Raw genomic sequence first — 21,479 nt, 5'->3', positions numbered from 1 at the left:
ACGTCAGGAATGTTTTGAATGTGTTGGAATATCTAGAACAACGAAATGACATACAAGCAGCTTTGATTTTCTTGGATGCTGAGAAAGCATTTGATAATTTGAATTGGAAATTTATGTTTAAGGTTCTAGAGCAAATGGATTTTGGAGATAATTTTATAAAATGGATCAGATCGATTTATACATCACAGAAGGCACAGATAATTGTCAATGGGGATTTAACGGACTCATGTGAAATACAAAAGGGTACAAGACAGGGATGTCCACTGTCCCCTCTTTTATTTATTTTGGTTCTAGAAATGCTGCTTAGAGACATAAGGCTAGACAAAAGGATGTCGGGAATAAAGATAAAAAAAGAGGAATATAAACTGAGAGCATTCGCTGACGACTTGATAATTGTATTAGAAAATCCCTTGGAAGGAATTAAAGTATTGATGGATAAATTAAAAGAATTTGGACCATTAGCAGGATTTAAGATCAATAACCAAAAAACAAAGATGTTGGTGAAGAATTTATCTTTAAGGGATCAAAAAGAGTTAATGGAGAAGACAGATTTTAAAATAGAAGAAAAGGTGAAATATTTAGGTATTATTATGACAAATAAAAATTCAAAGTTGTTTCATAATAATTATGAAAAATTATGGACAGAGATTAAGAAAGATTTGTTAAAATGGGTTAAATTACAGTTGTCATTAATGGGTAGAATATCTGTAATAAAAATGAATGTATTGCCGAGAATGATGTTTCTATTTCAAACAATACCTGTCATATCCTCTGATTTACCTTTTAAACAATGGCAAAAAGATATTTCTAAATTTGTTTGGCAGGGGAAAAAACCAAGAGTTAAATTTAAATTATTACAAGACGCCAAAGAAAGAGGAGGACTGGGATTACCAAATTTGAGACTTTATTTGGCTGCTTGTTGCTTAGTCTGGATAAAGGAATGGATTGTATTGAGGAACAAAAGATTATTGGATTTGGAGGGCCACAACCTGAAGTGGGGATGGCATGGATATCTATGGTATGATAAAGTAAAAGTTAATGTGGATTTTAATAATCATTTTATAAGACGTCCTTTGTTGAAAATATGGAATAAATACAAAACAAGGGTTTTTTTGAAAATACCACTATGTGTTTCAAGTCAAGAAGCATTTTATAGAAGAGAAATGGCTGGAAAAGAGAAATGGTTAACTTACCAAGAACTATTAGAAAATGTGCATGGAGAATATATAATGAAAGAGAGAGAACAACTGATAAAGGAAGGATATAGTTTTCAATGGTTTGCCTATTTACAATTATTAGAAAGATACAAATTGGATAAGAAAATGTATGGGTTTGAAATAAATAAATCTGATTTTGAAATAGGTTTGTGTACAAATGATGAATGTATAATTGCAAAAATGTATAAATTTTTATTGAAAATGGACATGGAAGAAGAACAAGTAAAAGAATGTATGGTCAAGTGGGCAAAAAATTTTGGTTATAATATACAAATGGATCAATGGGAAAATATGTGGAAAAAAGGTTTGAAATTTACATTATGCTATAATCTTAACAAAATTTTTTATAAAATGATGTATCGTTGGTACATGACTCCAGAACAGTTGTCAAAAATGTATAGTAATGTTTCTAATGTATGTTGGAAATGTAAACAACAAGAAGGATCTTTTTATCATATGTGGTGGTCGTGTAAACAGGCAAAATTATTTTGGGCACAGATAGGTAGTGTCAGCTCTACACTGCATCAGCAGTGTCGGGGGGGCTGGAAATTCCTGGGTCTTTGGCAGGGAAGGAAAGTCCTTAGCCAGCAGTCGGGTTGTAAATCTGCCAGGCCTATCCGAAGCGTACTTGCCGAGTCAGAAGTCCAGAAGCGAGGTCAGTGGAGGTCCGGGATCAATTGCCAAGGAGGTCAGTCAAAGAGATGCTGCAGGGAAACTAGGTCTACACAAAGCCACGCCTGACGTTGCAGTCAGCAACAAGCTGCAGCCAAGGTGTGCCTTATAAAGAGCAGGATGGACAGCAGGTGTGAGCCCTCAGCGTTTGGGCCTTAAGGAGACAGGCCTGCCTCTCTCCTGCCTGACCTTCTGCTGTATACGTTCTGCAGGTGAGGGGGGAGCATCCTGTTCACTGTCTGTGTCTGGCTGCAGGGCCTCTGCTGTCCCTGGGATGCTCTGCAGCTGAGGGGCAGAAGGAGCTGGATTCTCAGGAGGCTCCTCCGTGTCTCCTGCTACTCCTGGGTCTGCTGCTGTTACTCCCGAGTCGTCCTCATCTGAGGAGTCCTCTGACGGGGCCATGACAGGTAGGATGATGCAAAAAATCTTAAAGATATTCAGTCAAAGCCAGAATTTTTTTTATTGGGTTTTATGGATAAACAAAAGGAAAAGAAATATGGAAGAATAATATTATATATGATTACGGCAGCAAGATTATTATATGCACAAAAGTGGAAAATGGAATTAATACCAACAATGTAAGAATGGCTATTGAAATTAATGGATTTAGTTGAGATGGACAAATTGACATGCCTTCTCAGAGAAAAAACGACAGATACATTTCTTAAGGAATGGAAGCCTCTTTTGGACTTTTTGTTGAAAGAAAAAAATGAAATGATGATAATGGGATTTGACGATTAATTAAGATAGACTATGGGAAAAAGTGAATTTCGTATGTTTTAGGGGACAGGTTTGACATATATTATATACTTATAGCTGATCTGTAACAAATCGGAAGTCAAGTTCTTTTTATTTTTGTTGTATTGTTTTTGTTGTTTGATTTTGTTTGTGTTTGTTTTATGAAAATTTGAATAATAAAAAAAATATTACCAAAAAAAAAAGAGAGGACACATTGCTGGCCGCATCATCGCAAGCACCTTGTCCACGTTATCAGGCCACATCAACTGAAACCGTTCCCAAGAAGTTGCAGCAGACTTTGCACTGGACACCTCATTGGGGACTACAGTAGATGTAGAGGGGGCATCAAGACTGCTACGGAGACGAGCAACTTTACCCTCAAAGTGCCTAGCAAACAATTCACAGTCGGCCTCCAAAGGGTCTAAAACTCTATTTCCTGGAGTTGATGTCAACAGACTCCTGACAATATGGAAAAGCTCCACCAAACGGCTACTTGAGGATGCGATGGAGGCAGAGAAGTGGGCCTTCTTCGCTGCCCTCACCGCCACACAGTAGGCACGGTTATGATGTTTTACTTGTGCCCAATCAGCCTCACAGCACATCTTTTGCCACTTGCGCTCTAGCCGTCGTCCAGCCTGTTTCATTGCCCTTAGCTCACTGGTGTACCAAGGTGCAGACCAGGCTCCACAATGCCAGAGAGAACGCTCGGGGGCAACCATGTCGAGAGCCAGATGCGCCTCGCTGTTCCACAGTGTGAGTAAGGGCTTCAACAGGGTCACCTGCTCTATCTCCTAGGAACTCCCCCAGGGCATTCAGGAATCCAGTGGATTCCATTAGGCTCCGAGGGCGGACCATCTTAATCTATCCACCACCCCTGCAGGGAAATATTGGAGCCATAAGTCTGAACTTCACCAGGAAGTGATACGACCATGACACTTATCCCCCCTATCTCCAGTCTACCCCTTCTTCCATCTGGAGCAAAAACCAAGTCGAGGGTGTGTCCTGCCCTATGCACTGGGCCAGTGATAACTTGAGACAACCCCATGGTGGTTATGGAGGCCATGAAGTCCCAAGCCGGAACACTAGAGGCAGCCTCAGCATGGACACTGAAGTCACCCAGGACTATCGTTCTGGGCTCCTCCAACATCACAGAGAAGCTGCTGGGCAGCAGGGTGGACGGTACACCAGAAGCAACCCTAGTTTACTGTCTCCTCAGCCCGACACGAGGTGCAGGCCCTCACAGCCAGCTCCAAGACAGAATGGTTTACTGGTGACAGAGATGGAAGTTCTGTAGACCACAGCAACTCCTCTCCCCTGTCCCTGCAGCCTGTGCTGGTGTTGCACTGAGTATCCAGGTGGGCAAAGCTGAGTCAGATCAACTCCTCCCAGCTCACCCACCCAGGTCTCAGAATGCACACCAAATTGGCACCTTCATCCATGATCAAATCATGGATGAGAGTGGTCTTATTGTGTACCGATCTGGCATTAAACAACAACACACACAGGCAAGTGGGCACAGCAGATGAGCAACGCGGAACCCATCCATGAGAGGAGCGGCAGCAAGGAACAAGGCTCAGATAGCCTTGCCTTCATCTTCTACGGTAATTCACCACATCCCCATGGCTATATTTCCCTCTACCCATGATCACTGAAATTGGGGTGGCATCACCCATGTTCCTCCATACTAAGACTCCTCCTAAACATCTGATATGGACCCAACACAAGCCCACCAACAAAGCCTGCCGGAGCCACTTATCCCACAAGGCCTCTGCGAGAATTGGGAACAGTCATACCCATTCAAACTTTTTCACACAGGTCCCATCTACTCCCCCTCCTCACACCCAGGGAGGGCCAGCCTTCTGCCAGTGACAGACTCTCACTCTGAAGGTATCTGGCGACTTTCTCCTACCATTCAGTTCACTGCACAGGCTCTCACCCTGTGCAGGAACTACAGATGCACCACACGCCCTCCCCACCACCAATCTCCTCTAGATTGGTTTAACAGACAATTACAACAAACAAAAAAGGAAGGTAATGGAAGGGGGTAGTGCCCTCGCCCTCGGGACTCCCTAAGGGTGTTGCCCCTTCAGTGGCGACCCCAGCGAAGGCAGACCCGCCTCCCAAGGGCAGCTGGGCTTTTATGCCTCCCACCCCAGCCAGCAGCTAGTTGGGAAACGCTGATCTACACAATCAAAGGCTTTGCTGTAATCTATAAAGCACAGGGTGATTTTCTTCTGAAATTCCTTGGTCCGTTCCATTATCTGACGTATGTGTGCGATATGATCTCTGGTACCTTTTCCATTTCGAAACTCAGCTTGGACATCTGGCATTTCTCGCTCCATATATGGTAAGAGCCTTTGTTGTAGAATCTTGAGCATTACTTTACTTGCATGGGATATTAAGGCAATAGTTCAATAATTACTGCATTTCCTGGGATCCCCTTTCTTTGGAGTTGGGATGTATATTGAACACTTCCAATCTCTGGGCCATTGTTTAGTTTTCCATATTTGTTGACAAATTTTTGTCAAAATTTGGACAGATTCCATTTCAGTTGCTTCTAGCAACTCTATTGGTATGCCATCTGTTCCTGGTGATTTGTTTCTTCTAAGTATATTAAGACCAGCTTTTATCTCACATTCTAAAAATTCTGGTTCTTCATCATATGGTTCCTCTGTAAATAAATCTGTCATCATTGCATCTCTTTTATAGAGTTCTTCAGTATTGCTTCCATCTTCCATTTATTTCATCTCGGTCAGGCAGTGTGCTCCCCTGTTGATTATTCAATACCCCTACCCTTGGTTTAAATTTCCCTTTGATTTCTCTAGTCTTTTGGAATGGGCTCTTGTTCTACCCTGTTTGCTGTCCTCTTCTATTTCTATACAATAACCATTGTAATAGTTCTCTTTGTCCCTACGTACTAGTGACTGCATTGTTGCATTTAGGGTTCTAACCATGTTTCTGTCTCCTTTTGCTTTCCTTCTCTCTTTAACCATTTTAAGAGTTTCTTCAGTCATCCATTGGGGTTTCTCTCTTTTTAACTAGAGGTATTGTCTTTTTGCATTCGTCCCTGATAATGCCTCTGACTTAATAGCTCTTCTGGTTCTCTGTCAACTAAGTTTAAAGCCTCACATCTGTTCCTTATTTGATCTTTATATTCTTCTAGGATGTTATTTAAATTGTATTTTGGCATTATGATTGCTTTGTTTTTCTTCTTTAGCTTTACTCTTGATTTTCAATATTACTAGTTCATGATCTCTACCACAGTCTGTTCCTGGTCTTGTTTTCACAGAAAGTATAGAACTTCATCTTCTGCTACCAATTATATAATCAATTTGATTCCTATATTGACCATTTGGTGATGTCCACGTGTACAGTCGTCTTTTCAATTGCTCAAAAAATGTGTTTGCAAGAAACAAATTATTGGCTTCATAGAATTCGGTAAGTCTTTCTCCTGCTTCATTTCTCTCTCCTAAGCCCCATTTCCCCACAATTCCTAGTTCTTCTCTGTTCCCTACTTTTGCATCCCAGTCCACCATGATTATCAGCACATCTTGCTTTGGTGTGTGATCCATTTCTTCCTGTACTTCTATGTAAAATCTCTCCAATTCGTCTTCTTCTGCATTTGCCGTTGGAACATAGACTTGGATGATGGTTATGTTAATAGGTTTCCTGTTTAATCTCATTGATATCACTTGCTCAGACCTTGTGTTGTAGCTCCTAATTGCTTTTGCTACATCACTTCTCACTATTAAAGCAACCCCGTTTCTTCTGAATTTCTCGTTTCCTGCATAAAGTATTTTGTAGTTGCCTGACTGAAGATGTCCAATTCCCGTCCATTTTAATTCACTCCCACCAAGTATTGTAATGTTGATACGTTCCCATTTCTTCCTTGACAATTTCTAACTATCCCTGGTTCATGCTTCTCACATTCCATGTTCCTATTGTGTGCGCCGTACAACTCTGGACTCTCGCATCTGTGCGCATCAGCCTCTGGGCTTCCTTTTCACTTTGACCCAGCTGTGTCATTAGTCACAGCGCCACTCGTACTTGTCCTCTGTTCTTCCCCAGTAGCTCACTGAGTGCCTTCTGACGTGGGGGGTCTCATCTTCCAGCACTATCTCATGTTGCATTTTGGATACTCTGTTCATAGGGTTTTCATGGTAAGAGGTATTCAGAGGTGGTTTACCATTGCCTTCCTCTGAGTTTGGATGCATCTTAATCTGGTGTCTCAGCTTTGACCATTCTGCCATGGGTGCCCTTGCTAGTAGTCTAGCCTCTTGGTCTAAACTCCTGATGGCATTGCTCTCAGCTTCTTCAACACTCTCAAACCCTCTCATCACGTTAAGCTGTGCATCCTAGAGTAAAGGTGTGCATCATCTATGATACAGCAGGCCTATTAGCAACACCATAACTAACTGTGGAGTGATCTCTGCTGTCTTGGCATTTCTAACATTAGGCGTATACAAATGAATCATACTTGGAGCAGATCCACTGAAATCAATTGACTTAAGTAAGCCATGACTAACTTAATTCCACTGGGTTGTATTCAACATAGCATTAAATAAGTAGTTCCATCAGTGCAAGGATTTCTGCTTGCACAACAGAACTCCCCGCTGATACTGGTAAGACCAGCCCCCTTGCCAGTGAATGCACAGGGTCGCGAGTCCTTGCTTTCTCCCTTCCTCCGTGTCTATATAGAGTCCTTGTATGTCGAATGTTCACTTAAGCTCACAGGTTATCAAAAGCAGTTGTCTAGTGCAGACAGAGAACAGAGGAAACCCCATTCAAGGAGTCTTGAGAGGTACCAGAAATTTTCTGTTTGGGAGTCAGATTTCAGACAGCAGAACAGTCTTTATAATACATGCTATTTATTCATATCTTGCACACTACAACTAGTAAAATGCATTCTAGGTAGCCTTAGCCATCATTACAGAAACACAAAAGTATGTATCAGCATGAAAGTAGTTGCTGGATATCCCTTTAACACCAAAGTATAAGACTTTGAAGGCACATGTTAGTTAAAACAAGTTACAATGGATGAAAGACTGAGTTAAACTCCAAGTCGTATCACAGAGCCAAAGTTACAAAGTACACAGAAATACATGTCATGATACATCACCCATCAGATGTCATGGATGACATCTTCTGCTTTCTTTCACACACACCCTCTCCAGCCGAGCTGAGGGGTCCAGAGTGCTGTAAAACCTAATTTTTTATACACTTGTTTATCTAAGGGAAGGCATGTTCCCATGGCTTTATCAGCTACTGCCTGTTAAGCAGCACTAGCTGCCTCCTTGCTGTCTCTTTCTACCTACTCTCTATGCAACTTTATCAGGCTCTCCTATCAAGTCATTAGTCAGATGCTCCCAGTGGAACTTCTATTCTCAACTCACTGGAAAGTCTGCTTTGCCCTGTCTGCAAGTATCAGCCATGCCATATAATGAGCTTCCTCTTACTTCATGTTGATAGTTAACATAACACAGTGGCTGTCTGCCCAGACATTTTATCTTGTACTGAACTCTGCTTTATAAGAAAACAATGCTTTGTCCAGAAGGGGGGGCTGGAGAAACCCATTTTCAAAAGAGAACATTTTCCTCTATGCTCTATGCCATACTAAACTACAATCTAAACCATTATAAGCTTATGCAAATGATTTCAGCACATTTTAAGCCATTAGCCAGGCTGGCTAATTATACCCCTTTTCTCCCAAAATTTGTTATTGGGGTTCCCCCAACCCTCCAAAGCAGATCTGCAGATAGTGCAGGTGCACACAGGAGGAACAGAGGAGGGAAAGTCCCTTTGCACTAGCAGTAATCTGTGTGCTGATGAGACAGATTAGTTGAATACTGCCCATTATTTCAATGGGCCAAACTCTGAATATGACTTAGATTGATACATCCCATTAGATCTCCACTTATGAAAGTGAATAAAATCAACCCACGTAACTACGAAACTTATTTAGTAAGCTCAGTTGTATGGATTTTATTCCAGGGGTTGGAAGACAGCTGATCAGGATCTACAGATAGATCTGAAAGATTTGCAAGGATAAGCAAGGATTCTGACTTCCAATTATTTCAATAATGGCATTTTTCTTTCTACATTAGTTTGCAAGATGAAGAAAGCTTGGAGGAAAACTAAGAGTGGATTTTAGTGTGACAAGACTAGGACCGCATTTCTGGCACCGAAAATGAATTCTTGGGCTGTGTTCAGAGGCAACCTGTTCCTGAATTGTAAAAACACTTTTGTCCATTGCCTCCTCTATTTTGCCTCCGGTTGGTGGACCTTGACATTCTAGTAAAAAAGTAGATCCTGCGAGAGCCTGAAGTCTGTCCACCCATGTTTTAATTCACAGAACATATATTTACAGAAGAAACAAAGAGTAATTAATTTTTGGAGGAAAAAACAGCAAATGAGATGTTAGGGAGCACTCATTAGTCTCAAGTAAATCAAGCCACATTTTTCAGAGATTCTGCTTGAAAGAGAGTTACTTGAGACATGGGAAATATAGTTCAGTCTCTCTAATGGTGGATGGCCCCATTACTCTGAATATGTTTTGTTGAAGTCAGCGGGCCACACATTATGTACTGCCAGCATGGGGAACAAGTTCTATTCCAATCTGGATTAATCAAAGACATCAGATCCTCCTTTTTAGACTGCTGAGACTGGTAATCTTTTGGACCAAGCAGAAGGAATGAAAAACCTTCACTCCCTCACATACCAGAACATACTTACTTTTTCTCAGTGCAAATTCTTCTTCTGATGGTTTCCGTTCAGGTTTTCGCTTAGGCAGAAGTTTTTTCATGGTTTTAGGACTTTTGCTGAGATCCTGGATTGGGTTTTAAAAAATACACGCACATACACGCAATGAAAACCTATTTGTGTCAAGGTATCAAAACGAAAATAGCAAATAGTTATTATAAAGTCCAGTTCACATGAACTGTTTCCCCCCTTTTCGGCACTATTTTTGGTTGTTTTCCTAAAAATCCATAACAATAAAAATGTTTTTCCTTACTGATTAATGTTTATATTCAGCTTTTATGCTGGTGAAAAATTGTAACATAAGAATCATAATAATCTGATGGAATCTTTTTGTGCTCCTGCCCCATGGTCTTCTTCAGTGGCAGCAGCTTTGAGGGTATAACTTAGCACATTCCTTAGCTTCTGAGAGCTGACAAATAATACATTTAGAATTGCATTCAACAAAATCATTCTGTTAATGGAAGGGCCTCCGCCTATTTTCTCTTCTCCCCATGCACCCACCACTAAATCTACTCTGGAGGGCTCGGAGAAATTTTAAAAACTGATTTTGGGGCACATGGGAGAGGATATCCTGCTGCACAGGATTATTTCATTGGATCCAAACCTCTACATTTAATTGAGGTATTTATAAGAGGAGACCAACAGACACAAAGCACTTTGGCTTTACTGAGCAAGCATGCTCATTTACAGGAATTTAAAGACATACTAAGTCTATCCGTAGACTAGACTTCCTTTAAAATGCAGACAACAAAGTGGTGAAGAAACAGTCTGTGCTGAACAGGATCACGTGTTTGCCTTTCCCTCCCCTTTTTCCTCATGTACATTCACTTCCTAGTTTGATCACACCGTAGCTGGTTGAGATGTAATAGCAAACTATGGTTTGATAAAATCAGAAATGGAGAGAAGGAATCTGAACACACGAGAGAAGAGGGAAGTGCATGAGCCCAATATTTGGTCACCAACAGCTAAACCATGGTTTGTGATTATGAGGCATTAGACTGGCTTGATGGTGAGCCTGAATGAAATGTCAGCCTCATGAACTCTCCCTTCCCCTCCTATGTGACATGAGGACTTCTGCTATGATTACCTTCAGTTTCATATGAAGTTGGCTTTGGCTTGTTTTAACTTGTTTAGCAACTAACAATGGCTTGTTTGCATATAATGCTAAGCCAAGATTCTTTGAAACTGAAAGTAAATCTCAGTGGTGATCTTCCTCCAAGCTGCAGGAGAAGGAAAAGGGAGTAACAGAAAGGTTTTGAATTCACAAGTACACTAGCTACTCTAAAAAAGTGAGAGTATGTGTTTGTTTTAGAAGATGCTATTAATTAAATCTGTTTAAATCATTGGACTGCAAGAAACATTTGTTGGCTAAAACTTACTGGTGAAAACATAGAAGACCAAAGGCCTATGCAAGCTTCTGATGAAATTCAGAAACAGAGCAAAAAAGTATCCTACTGTCTTGATTTCTATTTTTGAAATTTTATATCTTGACTGGGGAAAAATAAGCACATGGCCTAGAGACAGTGAAAGCACAGGATGATGGAGGATTTTCTAAACTGATCAGATTTTTTCCTAGTATCTGATTCATCATCATTTCAAGAACATAACTTTATCTACTGTGGAAATATTTTCTCCAACTGTTCCAGTAAAAAAATGTGGCTGAAGTGAAAAGGTACATGGCAAGTTCAAAACTAAAAATCAGATATTCCCACCCCACCCACAAAAAGCACTCCTTTGGTTAAATATGACTGACTCGATGCTACCAAAAGCTAAGTTGGAATGCTTTTTAAGGCACACAGTTCATTTTCTGTATAGAGTTATGATCTGGAAATAATTCAGACATCTAACTGAGTTACTCATTCTCACCTCTTTGTAACAAAGTGCTGCTGACGGCCGTAATGGAGGTGCTGGCCGTAAGCAGCTTAAACTCCATGGCTTAGGAGTTTTAGGTGGCTCCAAAGGTCCCCAGTTTATAGTAGTATGAGGTGTCCCATGATGTGAAGGGTGTGGAAGAGTGTGGTATACTGGAGTCAGTGGCATTTGCTTGCTATCTGCATGCTTGCTGGATGGTGTTACAGGATGAGAAGGAAGCTGCCAAAATGAACAAAGATCATACAAGCAAAGAAAAGGATCAAAAGGGTTTTCCATGCATAACTTTACACCAACAAGCCATTATAATTAAATCTGTTCTAGGCCTATGCAGTAACCCTTTAAAACAGCTTTGTGGAACTTACACATCTATTACCACTATGGTCTAGTTTGTATATTGCATTAAGCCACAGTTTAAAACTAACTATTGTTTAATGTGAATGCTCCTGCTTGCTGCAGACAAAACAAGGCAGAGTCTGGCTTATCATGCCACCCAAACATGGGCTCAAATAACAAGCAGTAACCAAGGCTTGTTCTTGGTTTGTTTGAAGAAAAACAACCACAAGCCTGGGTTCAAGCGGCTTGTTTCATTCACAGCACAGTAGGAAGAGTGGGGAAGGAATGCTCCAGGAACTTCTCAGCAGCATGCACCCAGCACACTATTCATTCCCATTAAGCCATAATTTTGTTTAAAACTATGGTTCAATGTGACATTCAAACTGGGCCACTGTCAAACTATTAAACTGATCTTGTATTAACTTAGTAATATCAGTAACAGGAAACAGGACTACAGATTTTTGAGGCTGGCTCCCTAGCAACCACATTCCATACCAGTGTCACCAGCTCCTACAGAGGGGCAGTGCTAGCATAGGAAATACCCCCCATGGTTCTTGTTCACAGGCATGATTAGAGTGGTGTGGGACCAGATCATATTTGGCACCACTCTAAATATAACCTTTACAGAACATCCAAGGTCATCCACTACTGTAGCATCACAGATAGTGGACATCCAGTTATTCTCTAACAAAGGAGAGTCTACCTCCTCTCGAGGCAGTCTGTTCCATTGTTGCAAGAGCTCATACCACTGTGACAGTTGAGATAATACTTCTTGATTTTAACACACTACAACATAGTTCTAAGCACTCCCTACAATTATCAGAATGCATCAGATAAAATAAAATGTAAATGTACTACCTTCAAGTCGATTCCGACTTATGGTGACCCTATGAATAGGGTTTTCATGAGGCTGAGAGGCAGTGAGTGGCCCAAGGTCACCCAGTGAGCTTCATGGCTATGTGGGGATTCGAACCCTGGTCTCCCAGGTCGTAGTCCAATACTTTAACCACTACACCACACTGGCTCTCCATCAGATAAGATGGGTTCATTTATAGCATTAACAGTTTTTCTCCAGCAACACAGAATGGACCATTGGTCCATCAAGCGGGTAATGACTCCACCTATCGTCCGAAGGCAAGAATGTTTCTGAAGTCAAGACTAGGGGCGTCAGGCCCCTCCCACTCTCCAGTTCATTCGCAGCGAGTCCAAAGACAGATATCTAAAGATGCAGGAAAAAAGGCCAACGGGCCTACCTACATAACAAAATAGCAACCTGCAGAACAGTATGACTCTAACGTATCAATATAACAGTTATAAAAGTCTTGACTTCACTAATAAACGTAATCAAATAGCATAATAGGTATATATATAACATTTCTAAAAATAGCTAGGCATCCTCCAACTGGGAGGGTCATGATGGCATACCTCCTATGAAAATCACCCTTCAGGTGAGACCAATGGTCCATTTTCCATAGGAGGTATGCCATCAAGCGGGATGTACCAAAGCAGCCCATAACAGGGAGGGACCACCCACATCCTAATCATCATTAAGAACCTGTTGCAACACTCGTCTGCCAAAAGAGGCATCAGCAGAGGCATAACGATCTATTTTATAATGCCTTATAAACGAGTGTGGGGTAGACCAAACAGCAGCTCTGCAAATATCAGCAACAGGAGCATTAGTAGCAAAAGCAGCCGTAGTGGCCGCTGACCTAGCTGAATGAGCGGTAATGCTAGGTGGAATTGGAAGCTTAAAGGACTCATAAGCTAAAGCAATGCATGCGCGTAACCAGCGGGATAAAGTGAAATTAGCTACTTTTTGCCCCATAGACCTTGGATGAAAGGATACAAACAAAGACTCGGTCCTTCTGATATCCTGAGTCCTGGACAGGTAGGTCTTGAGAGCCCTCCAAACGTCCAACGAATGCCAAGCCTTCTCAAGAGGATGAGTAGGATTCGGGCAAAATGAAGGCAGAACAATGTCCTGGTTGCAATGGAAAACTGAATTGACCTTGGGACGGAAGGATCAGTTTTCAGCACAACAGAGTCCTTGTGAGAGACACAGAGATGGCGAGCAGAAGACAAGGCGCCCAATTCTGAAACACGTCTAGCAGAGGTGATCGCGATCAGGAACAAGACCTTGAATGATAACAGACGTAAAGGCACAGTCCTAAGAGGTTCGAACAGAGGGCGTTGTAAAGCCTGCAGGACCTTTGACAGACTCCATGAAGGGAAGCGGTGGACTACAGCCGGTGAGCGTAGAGCAGTGCCTCTAAGGAAGCGTTTGATGAACAGATGTGAGGCAATAGGGGCACCAGTGGAGGACACTGAGAGGATGGACGACAGTGTGGACGCATGTCAACGCAACGTGTTTGGTTTGAGTCCCATCAGGAGGCACCTATGAAGATATTGCAGCACTTCTTGTATTGTAGCCTGTGAAGGATCAAGGTGTTGAGTCTGACACCACCTGGAGAACGCCACCCAAGTATGTTGATATATACGAGTGGTAGATGGTCTTCTTGAGTCCAAAATAATGTCAATAACAGCGTCTGACAGGCCAGCAGATCTCAAATGTCCCCGTTCAAAAGCCACGCTGTTAGGTTGAGCCACTTGGGATCCTGATGCCATACTGGACCTTGTGACAAGAGATCTGGTCTGACTGGGAGTGGCCAGGGATCCGTCACCGACATTGCAAGGAGATCCGAGAACCACGGTCGACGGGGCCAAAATGGTGCTATCAGAACCAGCTGTGCCCTCTCGCGTCGTGCCTTCCTCAAGGTTTTGGCTAATAGGGGTATTGGCGAAAAGGCGTATAATAGTCCCTCCGGCCACGGCAGTGACAGGGCATCCACCGCTTCCGCTGTCGTATCCAGGTATCGAGCGAAGTACCTGGGTAGCTGGCAATTGCGACTGGAGGCAAATAGATCGACTGAGAAGATGCCGAACCAACCCTGGAGAAGATGGAACACGGTCGGATGAAGTTTCCATTCTCCCGGAAAGACCTGTTGTCTGCTGAACCAGTCTGCTGTCACATTCCAAATTCCTCTGAGATGTTCTGCTTTTAGGGATTGCAGATGTAGTTCTGCCCAGTCGAATATAAGGGAAGCTAGGTTCTGCAGAGGCCGGGACCTGGTGCCTCCCTGTCTGTTTAAATGAGATTTGGCACACATGTTGTCCATTTGAATGAGGACATGGTCCAAGTGGAAGAGAGACTGAAAATGAAGCAGAGCTAAGTGGACAGCCTTTAGTTCCAGCCAGTTGATGTTTTGAGTTTGCTCTGCTGTGTTCCAAACTCCCTGAACGAACTGGGAGTTGGAGTGGGCTCCCCAGCCGAGGAGACTGGCATCGGTGGTAATGACAGTCCTGTGGGGTTCTCTGAATGGAGTGCCTTGGGTGAGATGTGGTACCCTTGTCCACCAGCGGAATGACAAGCGCAGTGTGGGACTCAAGGGGATTGCTCGATGGTTTGAGCTGGCAATGTCGTGTTGGAACGGCAGCAGGGCCCACTGTAGCTGGCGAGTATGGGCTCGAGCCCATGGCACAATATGGATGGTGGACACCAACATTCCGAGAGCCCTGGCTAGAAGCATGACGTCTGCAGATGTTTTGTGCATCAGAGACCTTGCGATGTCTGTGATAGCAGTTATGCGATCTGGGGACAGGAACACAGTTGCTTGCAGGGTGTCTAACACTGCCCCTAGATGCTGTAGGCGTTGGGTTGGTTGTAGATGGCTTTTGTCGAAGTTGACTAGCCAACCATGGGCCTGCAAGACATGGAGCGTGAGCGTTAGATGACGATGAGCCAGCTCCCTAGACCTCGCCCATATTAGAAGATCGTCCAGATATGGGTAGATATGGACCCCTTGAAGCCTGAGGTAAGCCACTAGTATAAGTAGCACCTTGGTAAATACTCTCGGGGCAGACGAGAGTCCGAACGGCATCGCTCGATATTGGAAGTGCTGGGAGCCAAAGGCAAAACGAAGGAATTTTCTATGGGCTATGCAAATAGGGACATGGAGATATGCTTCCTTTAGGTCGATAGAGGCCAGGAAGTCTCCTTCTTGCAGGCTGTCTGTAATGGAGTGGAGGGATTCCATTTTGAACCTGCGATACTTTACAAAACGGTTAATGAACTTGAGGTCCAATACCGCCCTCCATGAGAGATCGCGTTTGGGCACAGCAAATAGGAGGGAGTACACCCCTTCCGACCTCTCTGCAGTGGGGACTGGCTCTATCGCCTCTATGTCCAAAAGGTGATGTATCGCAGTCTGCATGATGCAGTGCCTGGCTGGTGCCCTGAGACAAGGGGAGGGCTGAAACTTGTTTGGGGGTACTGCCCAAAATTCAATTGCATATCCATAACAAAAAAGGTCTCTGATCCAGGGGACCTGAGTCAGGGGTAGCCAATGTTCGCCAAATAGAAGCAGTCTGCCCCCAACTGGTATTGCATTAGTATTGTCTGAGCTGGCGAGACCCTCCCCTGTATGAGGACATTGAGGAGCCTCTGCGGCCTTGGTACTGACCTCTACTCGGGAAACGTCTATTCCAGCCTCCTCTGGGGGAGCGGAAATCATATGTTGGGAAGTCGTGGCCTCATCCCCCAGGCCGCGCTCCTCGAAAGGGCTGAGACGTGCGGTACGAGGCGAAACATCTAAAGGGTCTGCACTCGACATTTCTGACGGTGGCCAAGACAGGCTTTTGAGTGTCCTTAGGGTTGACAAGTACCGCCTTTAATGCCTCCTCCCCAAAAAGTAATGATCTGGCATAAGGTGCTCGTGAAAGATTAACTCTGGCAGTAGAGTCAGCCTGCCAGTGACGAAGCCAGAGGGTCTGTCGGGCAATAACCTGAGCCGCCATAGCGCGTGCTCCTAGCTGATTCGCGTCCAAGGTGGCGTCGGCCACGAAAGCAGCTGTTTTACATAATTTTAGTAGCGATCTGCGCAGAGAGGCAGGATCTGGATTGGGGTCCTCGATGAGGTCGTCTAACCACATCATAGCTGCCCTGGCGAAAATAGAGGCTGACGTAGATGCACGCATAGAAAAGGCGATGGCCTCATGGGTCTTGCGTAAAGCAAAGTCCAGTCTCCGCTTAGTGGCATCCTTTAGGTGAGAGTCCCCTTCCCTTGGCAAGAGGGATCTGGAAACTAAACTGGAAATAGGCTCGTCGATGCCAGGGACGGTCAGTCTGGTAGAAAAGTCCGGGGCCAAAGGATAAAGTCTGTCCGCAATGTTATTAAATCGACGTGCCTGTAAAGGGTGGGACCATTCATCCTTGGCCAGTTTAGCGATGGGGTCTGGCACAGGGAGAAAGTTTTCTACTGCTGTGGGGAATTTCAAGACCCTGGCTCCCTTTAAAGCGGGAGTGGAAGCTGCAGTTGAGGTGGTTTGAAGCCCAAGGGTGTTCAACACTCTGCGTGCCAGAGGCTGGTAATCTGAAGCATCGAAGAGGCGATAGGATGTGTCCTGCTCATGTTCCGAATGGTCACTCCACTCGTCTCCTTGGTCTTGCAGCGCGAATGCGGACTCCTCCTCACAAGAGGCGTCATCAACAAACCTGCCCCTGGCAATGTCGAACGGGTCTGGAGAACCTGATGGGTTTGTCTCACTGTGTACAAGTTGTTCCCCCTGTGTTGGTGGATAGCGGGAACTTGTGATGGTGACTGCCTCTGAGCAAAAAACGACAGCATGCCCTGAAGTTGTGAAATGAACTCGTGGGACAGCTGCAGTCCCGGAGATGTAGATGGTTGCTCTTGGATAGGCGGAAGTGCGGACGGCCCCACAGGTAGTGCAGAAGGGTAAGCCCCGGATTGGTTGACCATTGGCTGTACAGGAAATCCAGGAAAGTCATCCTCGTCCAAGGAAGCAGCAGGAGAATGAAATAGGGTAGTTAACTGTGCTTGGTTTGACTCCTCTGGAACCGGAACAGAGACATAGCGGGGCCGCTTGGTTGCGCTGTGGCTGGAAAGATGTTTGGTTTTGGCAACTGCTTTAGAGTGCTTATGTTTGACCGCCTTGGTAGGTTTAGGCTTGGTCATCTGGTTTGTCTCTGGCTGTTGTTTCAGCTTCGTTGCCTGGGTTGTCTCTGGCTGTTCTGCCATCATATATTTCAAAGGGTAGCAGTGCACGACCACGGGTGGGGTAGAATGCACAGACCCGAACAGGCACAGTACACAGCACGCGACTGGGGCAGAATGCACTGGCAGATGGCTAAGTACACTGCCACGATGGGGCAGAATGTACACTATGAACAGTCTTAGAACAGGCGCAGTACACGGCACACGACTGGGGCAGAATGCACTGGCAGATGGCTATGTACACTGCCACGATGGGACAGAATGTACACTCAGAATGCACAGTCCAGAAAGCTTGGCACAGTATCAGCAGGTGTGGAACAATATGAGCTTTGGTACACGGCCACGGATGGGGCAGAATGTACAGTCCAAATGGGCGGTATGATATCAACTCCTACACGCTAGGTATCAGTTAGCCTGGTGTTCAGTCAGTGCAGTATTGCACAGTCCTGGCAGCAATAATAGTCTTTGTACTGGTTCAGATATCAACAGTAATCAAATAGTTGTCAGGGCCAGCAGCAGAGGTAGGGTGAATGAAGGAACCTATGTAGAGCTATCAGATCCTATCTGCGACACACACACACACACAAGGGGCGGATCACACAGTGGGGGCTGACAGAAAGCCTGGACTCTGCTATCCACAGCTCGTTGAGAGAGACCCCCCTTTGCAATACTTAATGGAGTAGCAGAAAGAGCGGGAAAAAATGGGCAATCAAAATGGCGCCCGCGAAAAGAGCGGGAAAATATGAGCAAAAATGGCGGAAATGGAGAAGGGGCAATGGCGGACTTGTACCAGCGAACTGGGGGAGGGGCTGCTCAGCACAGTCTCAATGCGTGCTGCCGCCGTGGGGGCGCAAAACGCAATCGCGTTCCGAAAATCTAAAGGGGGAGGCTAAAGTAGCAGTAGGGAAATAGCCGCCTACTGCAGAGATCTCCGCGGCGAGGTATTTAAGGCCACGGACCGAGGCTCGAGACAGCCCAACGTATAAAAGCCGCTATAGGAGAGCCGCAGCCGGAAGCTCCCGAGGAGCGGGCAGATCCGAGGGAGGTATAGACTCAAGCGGCTAAATGCGTGGGTCGTGAAGGCTCAAAACAGGCGGCGGGGTAATGCGGGGAGCTGCAGCCGCAAGCTCCCGTCAGAGTAGAGAGAACCGCAGCCGCGGTCTCTCTCAAGGCGCCACGGAGCGTGACTCGAGGCAGCCCAACGGAGGAAAGCCGCTAAAGGAGAGTCGCAGCCGCAGGCTCCCAAGGGATGCGGCAGAGCCCGGAGAGAAATTGAGTCAAACGGGCAAAAAACAAGGAGAACTGCAGCCTCGGTCTCTTAAGAGCCGTCAGGCTAACCACAGGGAAAATAAACGGCCCGGGCAAGGGGAAACCCCCCCCCAAGGAAATTCAACAGGAATTGATTAAATAGTGTTATAAACAAGACAGAGGGGAGGAAAGCACTCGGGAGACATACAAGTAACAACACCTCCACACCCTGTCAGACAAACACACAGACAAACACAAAAGACTTAGCTAGACGCTACGCTATATAGTAAAATCAATCTTGTTCGGTACGAAGGCAAGAATGAACTGGAGAGTGGGAGGGGCCTGACGCCCCTAGTCTTGACTTCAGAAACATTCTTGCCTTCGGACGATAGCTGGAGACATTACCCGCTTGATGGCATACCTCCTATGGAAAAACAAATGACTTATTTTTCTTATTTTAAACCCAGTAATAGGCAGGTGGCCTCTTACCGTGTGAGATGGCACAGAATGAGGTTTAATAGCAGGAGTCCCAACAGTTGTTACTTTGGTTTGCTTCTGCAGATGGTCTACCCATTCATGCAAGTCTTGTTGGTTGTTACAAGAAACCAATATTCGCTCAATCATATTTCCTGGAATCCAAAAGAAGGAAAGAGCAAAAGAGATTTATTCCTGGGATTTTTTTTAAGCTGTTGTGTTAATTCTCATGTTAGAAATAGGTGACATGGCAAAAATGTATCCAACAGCTTATTATGCTTCTTAAGAATCAGCACGTCTTCCCTATCAGGTGTCTTCTCCACATCCTATTTCCACAATCCAGGATATTTATTTTTAAAAGAGTGCTTCTGATTAAAGAAGCATTCCACTGGGCGCATAATTTTGGAACTTTGATGCTATTTTAGTCCTCCTATACCCTTTTAACTTTTTAACGAGAGCCAGTGTGGCGTAGTGGTTAAAGTGTTGGACTACAACCTGGCAGACCAGGGTTCGAATCCCCACACAGCCATGAAGCTCACTGGGTGACCTTGGGCCAGTCACTGCCTCTCAGCCTCAGAAGAAGACAATGGTAAACCACCTCTGAATAGCCCTTACCATGAAAACCCTATTCATAGGGTCACCATAAGTCAGGATCGACTTGAAGGCAGTCCATTTCCATTTTTTCATACCTTTTTAAAGGTGAATAATATTTCCTTATAAAGCATATATATGGAAAGTTTGTAAGTTAAGATTTATGGACCAAATGCGTACAACTTTTAGGGTTTTTCTCCCTATAAACCACTAATACTACTGGACGATGAAGGCCATCTCACAGAGAACCCACCACTAGATCTTAAAGAACTAGCACTCTTGGTCAGAGTGCTACAAGACAGGCTACTCTGCTGAAAGAATATGGCTTGCTCAGCTTTTAGCGGCTGTAAATCTCATTATACCCATACTGATGGAGTTTTGGCTACCAATTAATTTCTGGGCACACCAAGGTGCTGATTTTGACCTTTAAAACCCTAAATCGGGGTGGTGAGCCTGTGGCCCTCCAGATGTAATTGGACTCCAACACTCATCAGTCCCAAGCAATATGGCTGGTGGTCAGGGATAATGGGAGTTGTGGCCCTCCAGATCTTGCTGGACTACAAGTTCCCTACATGTCTTGGGCCCTGTGTATTAGTGGACATCTGTTCCAACTGATCTCCCTGAGATAAACCAAGGAGGCCATGCTCCAAATGCTCCCTTGACCAGACTGAGACCCTTTAGGGGAGCCCCCCCTTTTTTCTTTGGCTATGGTGCTTTGTTTATGGAACAGCCCATCAGTCCTTAAGAGGTTTTTTCCTATAAAAATAGTGAAGATGTGTATGTTCCACTAAAGTCCTCTTTTGGTGTTCAGCCTGGACATGTAAGGGCAAAAGGGCAGAGGGAAAGAGACACAGGTGTGGCTACTGCACTAAACAAGTGAAGATCAGGATGGAGCAGGAACATCAGGAGATACTGGAGCAGAGCTGATGTGTGCACACCCAGTCCTCTACCCAGTTTTATTATTTATTTATTTATTTATTTAACTTCTATCCTTCCCTTCCTCCCAGAAGGAGCCCCGGGAGACAAACAAAGAACAAAACACTAAAACATCTTAAAATATCTCAAAAATAAAACATTCTAAAAACATTTTAAAAATAAAATATGTTAAAAGCATATTTCAAGAAAATCTTTAAAAATATCTTAAAAAGCAATTGCAACACAGACACAGACTGGGGTAATAAAATACTTGTTGAAAGAGGAAAGACTTCAGTAAGTGCTAAAAAGATAACACAGATGGCGCCTGTCTAATATTTAAGGGTAGGGAATTCCACAGGGTAGGTGCCACTACACCAAAGGTCCACTTCCTATGTTGTGCGGAACAGACCTCCTGATAAGATGGTATCTGCAGGAGGCCCTCACCTGCAGAGAGCAGTGATCGACTGGTCATACAAGGGGCAAGACAATCTTTCAGGTATCCTGGTCCCAAGCTGTCTAGGGCTTAGTACACCAAAGACAGTACCTAGAACTTGGCCCAGTAGCTAACGGGCAGCTAGTGCAATTC

At 44.3% G+C, this 21,479-nt stretch overlaps 1 protein-coding gene across 3 annotated transcripts in view; it reads right to left on the bottom strand.

The window, feature by feature from the left end:
* Positions 1 to 21,479, bottom strand: part of ARHGEF7 (Rho guanine nucleotide exchange factor 7) — a 129,500-nt gene that overhangs the window by 43,407 nt on the left and 64,614 nt on the right. For all 3 annotated transcript variants that reach the window (XM_061626647.1, XM_061626645.1, XM_061626646.1), the window contains exons 15-17: positions 19,403 to 19,542; positions 11,253 to 11,477; positions 9,360 to 9,453 (exon numbers count right to left, since the gene is read on the bottom strand). In XM_061626647.1, coding sequence (XP_061482631.1) covers positions 9,360 to 9,453; positions 11,253 to 11,477; positions 19,403 to 19,542 — 459 coding nt within the window. The remainder of the gene's footprint in view (positions 1 to 9,359; positions 9,454 to 11,252; positions 11,478 to 19,402; positions 19,543 to 21,479) is intronic.

This window comes from Rhineura floridana, chromosome 5 (genome assembly GCF_030035675.1).
Source record: "Rhineura floridana isolate rRhiFlo1 chromosome 5, rRhiFlo1.hap2, whole genome shotgun sequence".
Lineage (NCBI taxonomy): Eukaryota > Metazoa > Chordata > Lepidosauria > Squamata > Rhineuridae > Rhineura > Rhineura floridana.
This window is presented reverse-complemented; position numbering and strand designations above follow the sequence as displayed.